Raw genomic sequence first — 18473 nt, 5'->3', positions numbered from 1 at the left:
TTCGGAACACTTCTGTTCTTTCTATGACCACCTTTCAAATACATGCGCAATATCTATGACCACCTTTCAAATGCATGCGCAATAGCTTACTAATCTGTTGAATATGCATTAGCATCTTAAGTTGCTATAGAGATATTTTACGTATGATCTGAAATTTATTATGATATAATATTTTCTTGCACACGATTACAAGCTGCTAATATTAACCTACATGCGTAGGATGTTAATTAGTCAAACAATGTAACCAGCTGTGTTTAGATATGAGATAAGATTTCATGTAAACAATGCGCTTTATATTCTGAACGAGAATAATTAAAAATAAAATCTTTAGAAAGAGTTTTAGTAGCATTTTATTTTAGATTTTACGTTTAGTGAAGATGTACATGTTGTAAAAAGCAAGCTATTTATTTTTTTATACTGAAAGTCTTTCTTGCATATGATTAAATTACAGTTATTTTATTTGGTTAAATATTGCAACTTTAAGAAAAAAAAATGGTTATTAAAAATCAAATTAAATAGATATTGAATATGAAAAAATAAAATATTTTAAACGAGAACAATTAAAAATAAAATCTTTAAAAAAAGTATGAGCACTTTTTGAAATTTTACGTCTAGGATAGACCACGGACATGGAAATATAATCATAAATACGTGCCTCAAATAGGTGTAAAAACGAGGATTTTTCAAAATGCGACTGATAAGTATAGATATTCAATATGAAGGGGGAAAAAATAATCGTGACTGAAATCTAAATCTAAAATTTATTTTAAAAAAATACACATTTGACCGTGCAGATGTAAGAAATGATACTTCAAGCAATGAAACAACGAATTAAATGTGCCACTTTAATTACGACTGATAACCTAAAATGAATCATGCATGCATTTTTAGCAGACTTAACCAGGTCGGCGATAAGATATCGAATATAAAAAAGAAGATATGGTTTGGGGTCAACGAGACAACTATCTACAAGAAACCAAAATAACACAAAAATACAAACTATGGGTCACCGTACGGCCTTCAACAACAGGCAAAGCACGTACCGCATAGTCGGCTATAAAAGGCCCCGAAATGACAATGTAAAACAATCAATGTAAAAAGAAAATTAACAAAGTCCGTATCATCGTATGCGTAACTTAGTTGCTCACCAGAGGAACGCTACGCAAGCGTTTAAACCCGCGTTCCATAAGTTTGAAGTACGTCGAAATGCAAAGGTATACGCTTGGTGAACGCTTTTACTTCAGGAAAATTTGAATGGAACATAAAAATTTTCATTCAGCTCAAGCGTTTGTCAAGCGTATACCTGTAAACTGCACGCACATAATATACACGCTACACGAGTGTTGAAAACGCGACAGATAAGTTTGAGACATGTTAAGGGCACATTGCATATACAAAAATACTTGTCGCCTTAAAGCTTTTATTCAGGAGAAGAAGTCTGATACGGGTGAAACTTCATCAAACCTACAGAAGATATTACACCCTCTCCAACCATGCAACATGGGACTAGACATAGAAGTACAGGAACTACTCCCATTAGTTTGAGCTGTACAAGATCAACAAAAATATCCCGCCTGCCTCAAAGGTGCATAGGATTGACCACTAATGATACAAGTACCAACCGGAGTTACAATGACGTGGTAGTAAGTCTTTAAAGGCCAACGAGCGGCATCCAAAACTGAAAAAAAAACACTATTTAGTCGGCTATTAAATGCCCCGACCATTACGATTTAAAAACAAAAATCAAACAAAACTAAACAGCCTTATTGATAACAAAATAATTTACGAAAAAAGCTTGACCAATATGAATTATGAACAACAACCACTGTACTACATGTTCCTGGCTTTAGAGAGGGGACATTGGCACATAAACAATGTTCTGGCCATAAACCCAACCCTCCCAAATGAACCAAACTTTAAGGACAACACATCGCAAGAAAAAACTGTAAAATATCAGTTGCAATTCGCGTCCCTAAAAATATGGGTACGGTGCACAATAATCACTTACATAAAAACAAAAGACACAAATCACTGAAATAATCGCACTTACCGAAAGCTATTTCAAAGCTAGTGAACATGTAGACGAACCATTGGACATAGACGGACTGGTAAACATGTAAACAGACGGGCGAATGTGACAGACTTATTGACAAACATTCACATATAGACAGACCTGCAGTTGGGAATGTAGAAAGACTAGGAGAAACGCTTAGGTACGCTTTGCGCACACCCAATACACGCTTTTTAAAAGCTCGTTGTGCACACGATACAGATATGATTGACAGGTTGAATGCATCAAAATTACTAGCGTATTGGTAGCGTGCATGATTTTTTTTTACCACGGCCGACGTACGTCGGATCTATACGTTGATGTGTGAAGCCGGTATTACATTAAGTAAACAGGCAATGTCAGTTTCTAATTCTTATCTAAACAAAAGTAATATTAGACAATACATCTTTATTAAACAATTATCTAATATATATATAATGCCAAACAAGCATTTGGGTTTACGATTGCATTTCTTTTTTTTAAAAAAAGCAACTTGTTGTCCTTTAATGACAATTTTTCACAATTTGTTCATCATATTTGCTAACTTTAAAAAATCTTCTCCTCTAAAACTACTCAACCAAATTCAACCAAACTTCAACTGAATGATCAGTAGGGTGTATAAAATAAAGTTTGTGTTTTATTTTCTATTTCGTCAAAAAACATGGCTGTCATGGCTAAAAAAAGAACACAGGATAAAATGCAGTTTTTGGCTTATATCTCAAAAACTCCAGCATTTAGAGCAAATAAGACAAGATGTTAATGTATTTATTAGGTCAAGGTCTACCTGTCCTGAAATTTTCAGCCAAATTGGGTAACTGGTTTTTCAGGTATAATGCCCCTGAATTGATGATTTTAAAGAAATTTTTCGACTAGCTTGCTGCTTGTGTATATTCTGAGCTGCCGATTTTATTAAACAAATATGTACAAACATGTCACATCAATACACATAAAAAATTGTGGCAATCATGATGACTTCTAATATCTACTACTAATATCTAAATGTTTCGTGGCCGTTCAGGAAAAACTACTTTTAGAAACCTGTGTCCGTTTGCCTAATGCCATGCAAAACCCCAAGTGTTGGACCGCACTTGATATAAGAATGTTCAAAAAACATTTAAGAAAACATTTAAAAAACAAAGTATCTGCTATCAGTCAAAGACTGCGGCTAAATGAAATAATTTGAAGACAGAAATGAGTCTGAAATAACCAAATCCGATTACGTTTGTATAGCCATACCACCTATATATATAACGAAAAGTTTTAACTTTAATGCTAATTTGAACATACTTATATATACAAAATATTTTAAAAACGTTCTTAACGTACAAATTAAAAAATTTGATGTTCACTCAAGTAAAGCAGGGCTAGAAATGACCATATATACACCTATCATTTAACACAATAATTTTTCCCGCCCAAAAAATTCATACGCCTTCGAACTACTACGTGAGAAGACAATTAATTCCCGTTACACTACGTGCCACGGAAATTAGGAAGTCTTCTCTATACCTCATGTTCCTAACATAGCAACACTTCTAACAATAGACAACTAAAACACAAACGTATGTTTGTCGACTAGCTTGCTGCTTGTGTATATAGAAAACAACAAAGATAGCTAGACTGTAGAAACAAATAAATTTCAAATTAAACAAAAAATAATTCTTAACATCAGACTTGCGATTCATAAATCATAAACCTAATTTCTTCGACACCATTAATCTGTTTTCAATAGAATCAGCCACATAACCATCCTTACTAGAATCGCTTTTCCATCTACCATGGCGCTTCCAGCACCTTTCGTTAACGACAGAGTTAGCCGCCGCAGTGGCACCACCAGACCTCAAAGAGTGCAAACCAAGGTTTAACTCTGGAGCAACTAATTTCAAACGCTTCAGTATGCATTCTCTAGCTGTGCTATAGCTGATCGGTTTATTAACCTGAATTAAACCAGACTTGTTCTTAGATTTATACAATGGACGAAACAAATACTTGTCTGAAAAAATATCTAAATGCGCCATTCCAACATACTTTAATAACATGTCAAAGGGACAAGCCATTGATTGACCTTTAGAAACCAAAACTTCATCTCCAGCTCTATATTGGTCAGTTTTGCTCTTTTTAATCTTTACAACTAAATAACTATCCTTAAAAATAATGTCGTTACATTTCAGATTACTCAACTCACTAGATCTAAGAAAAGCACTATAACTCAATAAAATCATAGCCAGATCCCTAACTACTGTTAAATCATTCGACCCTTGAAACATAGAACATAAACTTATCAAATTGTCATTGGAGACAGGATCTTTCTTTACAACTGGAGCTTTAGCAGTACGTTTAGCTGATTCAACTATATTTTTTACAAAAGAATTCTCTGTAGGATCTAACTGACCTGACATGTCATGGGCCCATTTAATGGAATAAAAAACACTATTGATAGTACTGTATGTAGCACCTGAATCAAGCAAATGAACTAAATATAAGGAAACATGAATAGGCGATGCTGGCAAATAAGTCAAATTATGTTCATGCGAAAATGCTTTCCATTTTTTAAAAGCATAGTTATATTTTCTAACAGTACTGTCACTCCTGGAATCAAGCAGTCTCAACGAAAAACTATCCACCAAATCATGTAAAGGATGATCCTCTCCGATACCACTATCCTCCATGGCTTCTGTTACAAAACATCCAAGCGTTAACCCTGTACAAAAAATACAAAATAAAATCAATCAAATCTGATCTTAAATGCAATCAAGGAAAAGTTCATATATTTCCCAAATACACCATTATTTTCCCTTCCGGGAACAACAGGACTAATGCTCATTATTTGATGCTCGTCTTTTATGAAATGTTTCAAAATTTCCAAAAATATCATGTAACATCAACCAATAAGGTGAAGAAATCCACAATGGAACTACCAATGTACAATTTGCCTTATCACTGCACAGTTTTCTTATAACCTTACAAACAACATTTGGTGGTGGTACTAACCAATTGTTTTCACCAAACCAATTTTGTGAGAATGCATCAATTTCTTCTGTATTCTTACACCAACATTTAGAATTAAATCTCGAACATTTAGTGTTGTAATCTGTAGCAAATCTGTCTATTGTATGTTTACCCCATAACTTATCTAACATTTGAAATACAGATTCTTTAATACCCCAGTCGTTGCAATCTGAATATCTACTCAGACCATCAGCAATTTTATTTTGTTCTCTTGGAATCCAATGTGGTTTAATTTTTATATTGTTCTCTGAACATAAATAATTTAGCTCACAAGCAATATTTTGCAGTTCCGGTTTTTTGCTACCATTTTTAACTATACTAGTTACATTCTTATTGTCTGTATTCAATTTTAAACAATGGTTTTCTAAACATCTTAACGAACTTTTCACTGTTCTGCTTACTGCTTCAAGTTCACGCCATGTTGAACTTTTACCACTTTCCAATACTGTCCAACTTCCTACTACAGTATTCAAACTGTTACCTGGTAATTCTTGACCACAGTCAGTCAGAATTTCTAACGAGTCACAGACCGACTCGGCACATATGCCATCAACTGCGGGCACAATATAACCCCCAAAACCTACTTCTGAGGCATCAGTAAACGCCACCAAATCACATACATCTGACTCATGCAGATCATTTAATACCTTGCTCATTTAACTGTGTTACTGAATTTAACCAGTATCTGAGCTCATCGACAGCCGGCGCTGTCAGAGTGACAAGTGACTTCCAACTTGCCCTTAATAGTATACAGTTATACAATTCTCTAGTTCTAAGCCTAACTAGATTACCTAACACAGCTTGCATTGAAATAATCTGGCCAACAACTCCGGCAACAAACTTTGCACTGTGCAACATTTTACCTTTTCCCACACAGAAAAGTATTTTACTGATAACATCAACTAATCTGTCAATACGTTCACTGGAAACTCTAAATTTCCCGAACTCCATATCCCATACCAAACCTATCCAGGTCATATTTTGCTGCGGATACCAAACACATTTTTCTTCAGCTATTAAAAAACCAAATTCAGACAAACTAGATCTTATATACGAGCTAGCTCTTTCAGCTGATTGAAAATCATGTGCACCTCCAAGCCCATCATCAAGATACATTATTATCTTCAACCCCTGATTTCTCCAGTATTTTATCACTTCCTTAAGAACTTTGGTAAAAATATGACCCGCACTGGCCAGACCAAAAGGAAGAACATTAAATACAAAGTACTTTGTTATACCATTGAAATCCCAACTGAAACCTAAATAAGTTCTATGTTCCTCTAATATTTCCAAATGGTGATATGCACTTTTAAGATCATATCTAAACAAAAAATTGCCTTTCCCAAACAATTCTTTTGCAACTGTACCATCTTCAAATTTAAACCTAAACTGGTGTATGCATTCGTTGATATGCCTACAGTCCAAAACTAAACGGGGCTTCTTTGATCTACTAAAAGCTACCGTTAAAGGATTAACCACAAAAGGTATATCATTAACTTCTGAAATGCAACCTTTTTCTGTCAATTTAAAAATCTCACCAATAACGAATTCACCGTTATCCCTAGCAGATTTATTATTTCTCAATACAACATTTTCTGGAAGTACTTTAAACGGAATACCGTATCCCTTTTCTATAACACTTAAAATATACATGCTTGTGTCTATATCTCTCCATTTGTGTATTGATTTTTTCAATTTACCTACAGGTGTGAGTAAACTTGAATTTACCGTTAACTGGCTAGACACCTGTTCGATACGTTCACGCTCGAGTAAACAAATACTATCATCATTCATGAAATACTGTAAAGACTTATCAGTAAGGTGATTCGTATTTACCTGAAAACTATTATCATGTACTAAATCTGAGCAAATGCTCCTTAATTTATTAACATTAAATAAATTTGTACTTAACTTTCGTTTTTTCTCTGGACATTCAAATTTCCAGTGACCAGGCTTGTAGCAGTTATAGCAAACTCCGGGCCTCCCACTTGCCTTCCCATTTGCATCACTAGAAGTAGCAGTTGAAGTTGGCCTGCTATATGGCGTTGGTCTCTTCTTCTTGGCTTTCTCCGATTTTGTTTTTCTTTCCGCTCGTGTCTGCGCTCTAAGAATCTTACGGTCGTCCTCTGAATCATCTGCGAGTGGATTCGCTGTATATTCTTGTACAACTTTCCATCCCATCTCGGACGAATCGGCCATTTTCACTAATTTTTGTCTATAGCGTATTAGTTGCATACCTTCAGCTATTTTCTGCTTGGCTAAGCTGGCACTTGGATCCCTGGACTCCAAACTGGCATCGGCTTCCTTCAAAGTTACGCTTAGTTTGCGATTGAATTTGAACTGATCCTCACACGACTTTCTTTGAAACTTGTGATCATCATTAACTGAAAGTTCATTATGTAATCTGCTCATTTGTAGCTCAGATCTCTCCTTCTGTTGATGATCGAATTCTTGTAGCTTTTTTATAGAAAACATCCCTTCCATTTGCGACAACAAATCATTCTGCGTTTTTCGAATTTCTTCCCCGACAATCCGCTTAACACTATTCTCGATGTCCGGATCCATCATGGCACTCAGAAAAAAATTTGATGTTCACTCAAGTAAAGCAGGGCTAGAAATGACCATATATACACCTATCATTTAACACAATAATTTTTCCCGCCCAAAAAATTCATACGCCTTCGAACTACTACGTGAGAAGACAATTAATTCCCGTTACACTACGTGCCACGGAAATTAGGAATTCAAGCAATGAAACAACGAATTAAATGTGCCACTTTAATTACGACTGATAACCTAAAATGAATCATGCATGCATTTTTAGCAGACTTAACCAGGTCGGCGATAAGATATCGAATATAAAAAAGAAGATATGGTTTGGGGTCAACGAGACAACTATCTACAAGAAACCAAAATAACACAAAAATACAAACTATGGGTCACCGTACGGCCTTCAACAACAGGCAAAGCACGTACCGCATAGTCGGCTATAAAAGGCCCCGAAATGACAATGTAAAACAATCAATGTAAAAAGAAAATTAACAAAGTCCGTATCATCGTATGCGTAACTTAGTTGCTCACCAGAGGAACGCTACGCAAGCGTTTAAACCCGCGTTCCATAAGTTTGAAGTACGTCGAAATGCAAAGGTATACGCTTGGTGAACGCTTTTACTTCAGGAAAATTTGAATGGAACATAAAAATTTTTATTCAGCTCAAGCGTTTGTCAATCGTATACCTGTAAACTGCACGCACATAATATACACGCTACACGAGTGTTGAAAACGCTACAGATAAGTTTGAGACATGTTAAGGGCACATTGCATATACAAAAATACTTGTCGCCTTAAAGCATTTATTCAGGAGAAGAAGTCCGATACGGGTGAAACTTCATCAAACCTACAGAAGATATTACACCCTCTCCAACCATGCAACATGGGACTAGACATAGAAGTACAGGAACTACTCCCATTAGTTTGAGCTGTACAAGATCAACAAAAATATCCCGCCTGCCTCAAAGGTGCATAGGATTGACCACTAATGATACAAGTACCAACCGGAGAAACAATGACGTGGTAGTAAGTCTTTAAAGGCCAACGAGCGGCCTCCAAAACTGAAAAAAACCCACTATTTAGTCGGCTATTAAATGCCCCGACCATTACGATTTAAAAACAAAAATCAAACAAAACTAAACAGCCTTATTGATAACAAAATAATTTACGAAAAAAGCTTGACCAATATGAATTATGAACAACAACCACTGTACTACATGTTCCTGGCTTTAGAAAAGGACATTGGCACATAAACAATGTTCTGGCCATAAACCCAACCCTCCCAAATGAACCAAACTTTAAGGACAACACATCGCAAGAAAAAACTGTAAAATATCAGTTGCAATTCGCATCCCTAAAAATATGGGTACGGTGCACAATAATCACTTACATAAAAACAAAAGACACAAATCACTGAAATAATCGCACTTACCGAAAGCTATTTCAAAGCTAGTGAACATGTAGACGAACCATTGGACATAGACGGACTGGTAAACATGTAAACAGACGGGCGAATGTGACAGACTTATTGACAAACATTCACATATAGACAGACCTGCAGTTGGGAATGTAGAAAGACTAGGAGAAACGCTTAGGTACGCTTTGCGCACACCCAATACACGCTTTTTAAAAGCTCGTTGTGCACACGATACAGATATGATTGACAGGTTGAATGCATCAAAATTACTAGCGTATTGGTAGCGTGCATGATTTTTTTTTACCACGGCCGACGTACGTCGGATCTATACGTTGATGTGTGAAGCCGGTATTACATTAAGTAAACAGGCAATGTCAGTTTCTAATTCTTATCTAAACAAAAGTAATATTAGACAATACATCTTTATTAAACAATTATCTAATATATATATAATGCCAAACAAGCATTTGGGTTTACGATTGCATTTCTTTTTTTAAAAAAAAGCAACTTGTTGTCCTTTAATGACAATTTTTCACAATTTGTTCATCATATTTGCTAACTTTAAAAAATCTTCTCCTCTAAAACTACTCAACCAAATTCAACCAAACTTCAACTGAATGATCAGTAGGGTGTATAAAATAAAGTTTGTGTTTTATTTTCTATTTCGTCAAAAAACATGGCTGTCATGGCTAAAAAAAGAACACAGGATAAAATGCAGTTTTTGGCTTATATCTCAAAAACTCCAGCATTTAGAGCAAATAAGACAAGATGTTAATGTATTTATTAGGTCAAGGTCTACCTGTCCTGAAATTTTCAGCCAAATTGGGTAACTGGTTTTTCAGGTATAATGCCCCTGAATTGATGATTTTAAAGAAATTTTGCAGTTTTTGGTTATTATCTGAATATTATTATAGATACAGAAAAACTGTTAATAGCAAAAATGTTAAGCAAAGTAAGATCTACATATAAGTCAATTTGACCAAAATTGTCAATTGACCCCTTAAGGAGTAATTGCCCTTTAAAGACTTTTTTCACAATTTGTTCATCATGTTGACTTACTTTAAAAAATCTTCTCCTTTGAAACTGCAGTATCAATTTCAGCCAAACTTAGGCTAAATGAGTTTCAGAGTATCGAGTATAAAATTTATATTTTATTTCCTTGTATGTCAAGAAACATAGCTCCTATGGCTAAAATAGAACATAGGAGATTTTTTTTTTTTTTTTGCTTTTGAAGAAAATAGGACGATTCAAAGAACATTTAAATAAATTGAAAAGCCAAAATAATCATTGATGAGAGATTTAACCAAAAAAATTAAGGTGAGCGATTCAGGCTCTTGAGAGCCTCTTGTTATCTACAAGTATGGTATGTACATGTTTTTTAAATGTTAAAATATAAAACAATAGGTTAAATCATGAATATAATCTTATTTTTCAGCATGCTTGACATTTTAAAAAAGCTTGTTTTTTCAATAATTTTGTGGCCTTTCTAAGAAGAACACACTATGAATTAGGGTGGTTATGCTCTATGTGCAAAAACCTTTGTGAATACAAGAAACTACATGTAAGAGCATCATAACAATTTATTTTTGTATATAAACTGTTAAAAGATTAAATCATAATACACATTTTGATGATTTTGATGTCAATTAAATGCTTTATATCGTTATTCTTTCAGGAATTTTGAAAGATCTTGACAGACCTAACATAAGCAACAAGGTTGCAGCTCCATTTCACTTCATAGATCCATGGTGGAAAATTTCTATACTACGCACAAGGTTTTTAACTGGAGACAAACGTACAAGATATCCTAAAGATGGTACAAGTTTGACATACCAGATTAGGCAGGATGATAAAGTAGTCAGAGATAAACTAGTCAACATGTTTCTCACCAAAACATTAAGTCAAGCGGAAGAGAGACAAGAAAATGGACAAAATGGTGGCAATGATTCATATATATACATTGATGAATTTTTACAATATTTAGAGTAAGTTTGAATGATATTTATCAAAGAATTTGTTAAGCATTTTCAGTTTCATGAACTATTTATTTATTCCCCCAATTTGTGTAAACATTTTTACGACTAGATTTCATAGTATTGTATCAAAGATCTTAACATTCAGAAAGCTTGCAAAAAATTTGATATTTATGACAGCTTGAAGTTTAAAACTTAATTTAGAATGATAAAAATAAATAAAACTCTTGAGTTAGTTATATATTTACATGTAACACTTTGGTAAGAACGGGGATAACATATCTCTAAGGAACAAATCTTTATTGTCGGATTTCTGTTAGTCAGCTTCTGAAAGGTCTTGAACAATAATCTTACATTAGTTACTTTAAATGAATGAATGATGAGTATAAATCAATGAGACTGCAACAGAAATAACACCAAAAAAAAGCGTATAACAGATCTTAAGAAAGTCTATGATGTGTCTATATGCAGTATGTCAAGCATATTTAAAGGTTGAAGACATAACATATTTTACACACTATAGCATTTTAAACAGAAGGATATAGCGCACATGTGCATTGAAAAATTCTTATATTTATTTTGGTTAAGGTTAATGTTTGGTTAACAACAGTTTAAGTTGAAAAACTAACACCAAAATCAGAATAATATGATAAGATGCATGTAAGTATTAATCATTTTTTCAGACATAGTGGAAATAACAGAAGATTGAAATTTGAACACCTTGAAGAGTTATTACATGAATTTGCTAACTTTCTGCCAGAAGATAATAAGATTTCATCAGAAAATGTAATGAGAGCATTGAATACAACTGGTAGGTTTTATTACAATAATTCAAGGATGATTTGCTGTTTTGGAGGGGCTTCTTCAAGTACATAATGCAGTATTTGGAGTTGTTAAGGCGCACATTGAAAAAAAGGGAAAATAAGATTAAATGTATTCTCATATGATTAACCAAGAAAGCAATTTCTAAAGATATTATTTTTAATGGATAGATAATCCATGAACTGCATTCTTATAATTTCCCTTTGAACTTAGATGAAAATATGAAACTATCAATCACATATTAATACAGAATCCATTGTAACAGCATTATGTTAATGTAAAGTTCATTAAAAAAACTTACAGTTCATATAGCTTTAACATTCAATCATAAAAAATGTCTGCTGTCTTGATCATTCTATTAAGGAAGCTATGGTTGCGTAAAGAAAACAGTTAAGTTACCCCAAGAGTTCCTGAGGACTGCCACTTTTCGCGAACTCTGTACCCAATATTTGGTGATGTTAAAATGTACCTCTTTAAAACTGCCCTAAATCATTAAGGTGTGAGCCAAGGTTATGTGTTGGAGACAGTACTTTGACCTATAAGTATAATGGTTTACTTTTACAAATTGTGACTTGGATGGAGAGTTGTCTCATTGCCACTCATACCACCTCTTTTTATTTCTATGTAGAATAGGAAGAAAGGGTTGCTAAACCCACTACTATTTAAATTACTTTAGTATCTGCATTCCAGTTTTTGAACATTTACATATGCTGGTATTGGACAGATTCCTTGAATTATTTTATTTTGTTTTATTTATTTTTACCTGCTTGTTTATATTTTCTGGTTAATGCTGTATGAAAAATATAATCAGGGATATTTATTATTTCAGAGTGGGCATGTATATCAAAGGCTTTGAAATATCCCAAGTTAGTCTCTCATTTGTCACAGTTGCTACCCATGCAGTTCAAAGCCATCATGGAGAACCCTGAAAATGAAAGTCTTGTTAAAGATCTCAGCAAGGCTTTAGACCTCAAACCATGGGTGTTTGGATTTAAAAAGGTTTGTGAATTATCAGACTTGAATGAATATCTTTTTCAGGTCTGATAGTGGTGGCACATGTCATATTGAAAATTTACTTTAGAAATGAAAAGGCTTTAAAAATATTGCTTTTCAATACAACTACAATGTTCTTCAATAACTCATGTATAAAGCTTTTAATGCTGTCCATTGGGGTCTTGAATCTGTAAATGTTTATTTTTGAATTTGATACTAGGATATTTATTGTGTGTATAAATGCAAGTATAAACATTTTATAAAATTTGTGTTACTGAAGTGTGTTTCTGGATTTACCTTCTTCAGGAAAACTTAAACCTAAATATTAAAAAGGCAGAGGTGTATGAATATGTCAAAATGTGATAGACCTGGCTTAACAGAAAATATTTTCATTTTCTGTTGATATATTTTCAGTTACTGAACAAAGATTATGATTTGGTAGGCTGTGAGGCAGCTTTGATGTCAATACAAAGAGCTGGCCTGTTTGATGACTTAGACCAAGTAAATAAAGAAGCGCTGATTATCTACGACTTTCTGAAGACTGACTCTAGACAAAATGGCCATACACAGATTTCATTGGCCAAGTTGAAAATGAAAATGGAGAATGAGTGTAGAGTGTTAGATGAAGCATTGAAATTCTTAAAACGGCACAAAATAACGAAGGAAGTTGAGATAGACAATGATATGAAAGTGTGTTTACAACAGTTATATAATTATGAACGAAAAATAACAGAAGGAATTAATACTCTTTATAAAAAGCAGTTAGAAGATCCTTGGGAACTTGATGTTGATCTGGACAGGTTTGTTTATAAGATAAATTTGTTTTCAATAAATTATTCTAATGCAACAACGTTTGTAAGGCTCATTTTGATTGGATAACATCATTTATTTACATGGCATCAATTGACAATTGATGTTATGGGAAGTACTCGCTAGCGCAGACGGAATATTGACAAATTTTAAATACATGTTTTAACGTTGTTTTCTGTCAGTTTTATTAGAATGGAGATAACAATATTGTATTTTAAGCTCCGACATGTACAGCATAAATTGGGGATTTGATGGTCACAAATACCTGTTTACTGTCTCCTCTTACATGTTGCTAGTATACTTAATTTGAGACCATCAAATACCCAATTGATACCATTTGAGCTTAAAATACAATACAGTTATCTCCTAAATGAACTACCGTGGGTTAATGACCAATGATCACCGTACATGTACATAATTCATTAGTATCTATCCATATGATATTATGAGAAAAGTGGTGTACATATAAGACAACAATATCTTGGCAATAAATGAACTCATCATAGATACCTGGATTTAAATTTTGTATTTACATCAGTCTCATCAGTGACACTCGAATAAAAAAAAGTTGAAAACGCCAAGTAAATAAAAAAAGTTATAGAGCATTGAGGACCAAAAATTTTCTAAAATTTTCTAAAATTTTTGCCAAATACAGCTAAAGGTAATCTATTCCTCTATTGCTGTTCTTCTTCTAGAGAATAAATGGAACATCATTTACAGTGACAATTAAAATCCAAACTTAAACATGTAAAAGGAATATCAGGAATTTTATGCCCCACTTACGATAGTAGAGGGGCATTATGTTTTCTGGTCTGTGCATCCGTTTGTCTGTCTGTCTGTTTGTCCCTCTGTCTGTCTGTTCGTTCATTCGTCTGTCCTGCTTCAGGTTAAAGGTTTCAGTTGAGGTAGTTTTTGATGAGGTTGAAGTCCAATCAACCTGAAACTTAGTAAACATGTTCCTTGTGATATGCTCTTTCTAATTTTTATGCCAAATTAGAGTTCTGACCCCAATTTCAAAGTCCACTGAACATAGAAAATGATAGTGCGAGTGGGGCATCTGTGTACTGGGGACACATTCTTGTCAATTGATAAATCAGTTCAGTATTTTTACATTTATCTGTCTTTTTTCAGTGAAGAATTTGAGAGAGTACGAGGAGACAAAGAGCAACTAGAAGCAGCTAAGATGTTATTAAAGTATCCAATAGTTGTTATATCAGGGAAAGGAGGTTGTGGTAAAACAACTGTTGTCACTAAAGTTATGTCTTTACAAAAGTAAGTAGAACTTGTGTTGATGAAATTGGATGTACTTGTTAATAAGTGGACGAAAATTTATATTTTAAAAAATCTGGGAAGTAACTTGTTCTGTGAAGGCAGTGTTGTAGACATTGTTAAGGAATATGAAATTATAAAAATTTTAGGATTTGGTATTATTTATTTGTTAGTACATTTGTACATTCTTATGAAAGTCCATTTCAAGGATTTATTCCAATTACAAAATCTTGATTCTAACAATAATAATTTGTCTCTAAATACTATGCTTGACAAGAAAAGTTAAAGCTGAATGTTTCATTTTACAAAATTGACCCACCCAAGTGGCTGATCCAGGGGGGGTTCTGGAGGTTGGAACCCTATCCCCCTTTTTTTTGGGGGGGGACGATCAATGCATTTAAATGGGAACCTTTTAAGAATGGCAGGATCAGCCCCTGCTTCCCCATCACTGTTCTTGCCTGAAAACATGTTAAAAGGGTGTGATATTATTTCTCTAAATTGTTGCAAATTTATAAAATGACAAATTAAGCAACACAAAAAAAAGTTTTTTAGTCCTTAGTATTCATGATCAGTGATATTTTACAGAGAAAAAGAAAAAGATAAGACAGAAGATTTGGAAGAAAAAAATAAGAAAGAAGAATGGGAAGAAGAAATGTCACAAATAGATGGAAGAGATGAATTGGACTTGAATGACTACAAATACTCTCAGAAAACTAGAGGCAACATCAATGATCCTGACTTTCCTGAATCTGAGATGTTCTGTAGCCCTGCAGACAGGGTACCAGATTCTGAGGCACTCTGTACCCCTGAAGATGGCACAGGAGAACCACAGGAAGAAGATCCTAGGGACAGTTCTGAACCTATCATTATATACACTGCTCCAACAGGCAAAGCTGCTAATTTACTGGGTAGACGAGCCAATACAAATGGTTTTACATTACATCAGATTATATGGAGCTATAAGTTTTACGTAACACAGAAAGATCCAGATGTTAAGTGGAAGTTCAGGCATGTTAAGACACTTGTTGTTGATGAATGCAGTATGGTGGCTGTTTCTACTTTTTCAACGCTTCTTACAACGCTGATGGAAAATTCAAAACTACGGAAAATTGTTCTCCTAGGAGATGTTCGACAGTTGCCATCCATTGAACCTGGAAATCTCCTGGCTGACATCTTTAAGTCAACGTATCCTATCAAGTCTGCTATTGAACTTAAGACAAATCACAGAGCTGAATCAAATCTCATCATACAAAATGCCACATACATATCTGAGAAGAGATACCCAATATTTTCCTCAGAACACAACTTTGCTTTACATGAAGTTCCTAAAGAGGGTAATGATATGCATGATGTAGGTAAGGTATATGAATTATGGAAATACCTTTTTTTTGTAATTACATGAATCAAAGTTAAAAAAAACTACTTTTTTTTACTAAATTTGAAAATAAGGAGTTGAAAATGATTGCTATTAGGACAATTATTCACCAGTTACCAAAGGAGGATGATCTACAAATCTATTGATCACTGTATAGTCATGAAACAATGAGCAAATACCATATACTGTAAATTCAGAAATTATTGTGTGCATATATTATTGCCATTTTAGACTAAAATTTGATTTTCATTTTTGTGACGCTGAGAAAAATCCTGTTTGATTCATATGAAAAATGCAAGTTTAAATTATTGCTTTTATACCCTGGTCACATTTTTCGCAATGATAAAAACATCGCAATAATTTCTGAATTTACAGTAGTATAGAACGCTATAAATAGGCACAGCATAATATATACATTTATCACTACATCAAATGAGATACTATATTTCTCTACAGGATAAGATTTTCAAAGCATAAGCTTGCAAAGTAAAAGTACAACTTACGACAGTTGAGAAATGCAGTGCCAGAATCTATTTCTATAAATATATTACATGATAATTAGGTAAACTTCAACTAACAGTAAGAGAAGACATCATGATTGAATTATGAGCAAGAAGATCTTAAGAAAATAAATAACAAATGGTCTATAGAATGCATGAGCCAAATTTGTAAAAAATATATAGAAGCCAAGTTGAATTGCAAACCAGATTTATTTTAATTTGAGAAATTTGTTTATGTCTTAAAAGAAGGAATTATCCACTAGCACCTGTTTATCTTACAAACTGTAGTAACAATCTATTCTTTCATTTTTCAGTTGTACAAAGAATGTTAAAAGATGAACCCACACTTCAAGACCACACCAGGTCTCAGTTTATTACATTTACCAAGTAAGACTTATTTTTGAATACAGATATACAAGTACTTTTATAAATATCACCATGTCTATGGTCATCATCTTTCAATAATTCAGTTTTGAATGTAACACATCTTCTGATTGGCTGACGTTATTTTGTTATCATTCCATAGACACAATTTTGTCATGTGACCATGACGTCATTGACGTTTTTTCAATAAGGAATAACTGTAATATTTTTTCTGTCTATTCGAAATAACATAAAAAATGTGGTGCACACTGTTAAATAACGCGCTACGCGCGTTATTCAGTGTGCACCAAAATTTTTATGTTATTTCTTCATAGACAGAAAAAATATTACAGTTATTCCTAAAATAGATTCATCATTTTCATTGGAGCAAATATACACATATTATCTTTTTAGTTTGATGTGTTTGAGCTTTTAATTTGCCATTTGTTTAGGGACTTTCAGTTTTGAATTTTCATTAGAGTTCAATATTTTTGTGAAATTACTTTTTACATAAAAACTCATTTAGAATGATTGTGTAAAAAAAACCAAGTGAAAACAAATATTGAAATAACATTTTGTGATCCTATTCAACTGTAGTTTCTGTATTGTGTGTGGACTAATAATCTTATTTTTATTTTTGGTTTTTGGTTAACTGCCTACAGTGCTTACAGCGCTTTGATTATTTTACAGTAAATATTGTGAGATGATTAATGAACATGCATGTAAAAAGTACAACAATCATACGACAAGGAATCACAAAAATAAACTGGATTTCCGAATCGGTGATAAGATTTGTCTGAAGAAGAATGGTATGGTTGTAGTATACGAGGATGATGGGAATGGTAAAATAGATGTTAAATATTTAGAGGGAGACTTAGAACCTGAACAAGCAGCAGACGCAATGGAGATAACACTCATGTCACAAACACTTGATGGGTTAGTTTGGCTTTATTATTCTGGTTAGGATGTCAGACATTTTTGTTTCATTGTTGCATTATGGGAAGTAGTTATTCTCAAATGGTTTACTAAATAATTCTTTATTATTTAAGACTCCGCATATTAACATTGTGTGAGGATTTTAAAAAAATTTGTCACAGAAAAACCAAAGTATTTTTTGCATGCAATTATTATTATTATTGTTGAAAAGTTGAAAGTATTTTAATTATGATTTCATTATTTTTACATATAGATAGAGCTGTCAAAATTTAGAATGCAAGCTTTTTTTTTTATTTTTGCGAACACTTTCCTGTTACATCAAGCAAAGATAAAAAAAAAAATCTCCATTTAAGCAGATTTAAAAGAAAAACCTTTGCACAAAAACTCTTTTTATTGTTTAGAAATA

General features: G+C 33.3%; 1 protein-coding gene across 3 annotated transcripts in view; it reads left to right on the top strand.

Annotated features, from left to right (window-relative positions):
• Positions 1 to 18473, top strand: part of LOC134687157 (DNA helicase B-like) — a 35399-nt gene that overhangs the window by 9175 nt on the left and 7751 nt on the right. For all 3 annotated transcript variants that reach the window (XM_063547200.1, XM_063547201.1, XM_063547199.1), the window contains exons 3-10: positions 10702 to 11011; positions 11683 to 11810; positions 12651 to 12820; positions 13229 to 13614; positions 14756 to 14896; positions 15479 to 16248; positions 17083 to 17155; positions 17822 to 18067. In XM_063547200.1, the coding sequence (XP_063403270.1) occupies positions 10702 to 11011; positions 11683 to 11810; positions 12651 to 12820; positions 13229 to 13614; positions 14756 to 14896; positions 15479 to 16248; positions 17083 to 17155; positions 17822 to 18067 (2224 nt within the window). The remainder of the gene's footprint in view (positions 1 to 10701; positions 11012 to 11682; positions 11811 to 12650; positions 12821 to 13228; positions 13615 to 14755; positions 14897 to 15478; positions 16249 to 17082; positions 17156 to 17821; positions 18068 to 18473) is intronic.

Source organism: Mytilus trossulus, chromosome 10 (genome assembly GCF_036588685.1).
Source record: "Mytilus trossulus isolate FHL-02 chromosome 10, PNRI_Mtr1.1.1.hap1, whole genome shotgun sequence".
NCBI lineage: Eukaryota > Metazoa > Mollusca > Bivalvia > Mytilida > Mytilidae > Mytilus > Mytilus trossulus.
The sequence above is the reverse complement of the archived record's forward strand: the minus strand, read 5'-3'. Positions and strand labels throughout refer to the sequence as shown.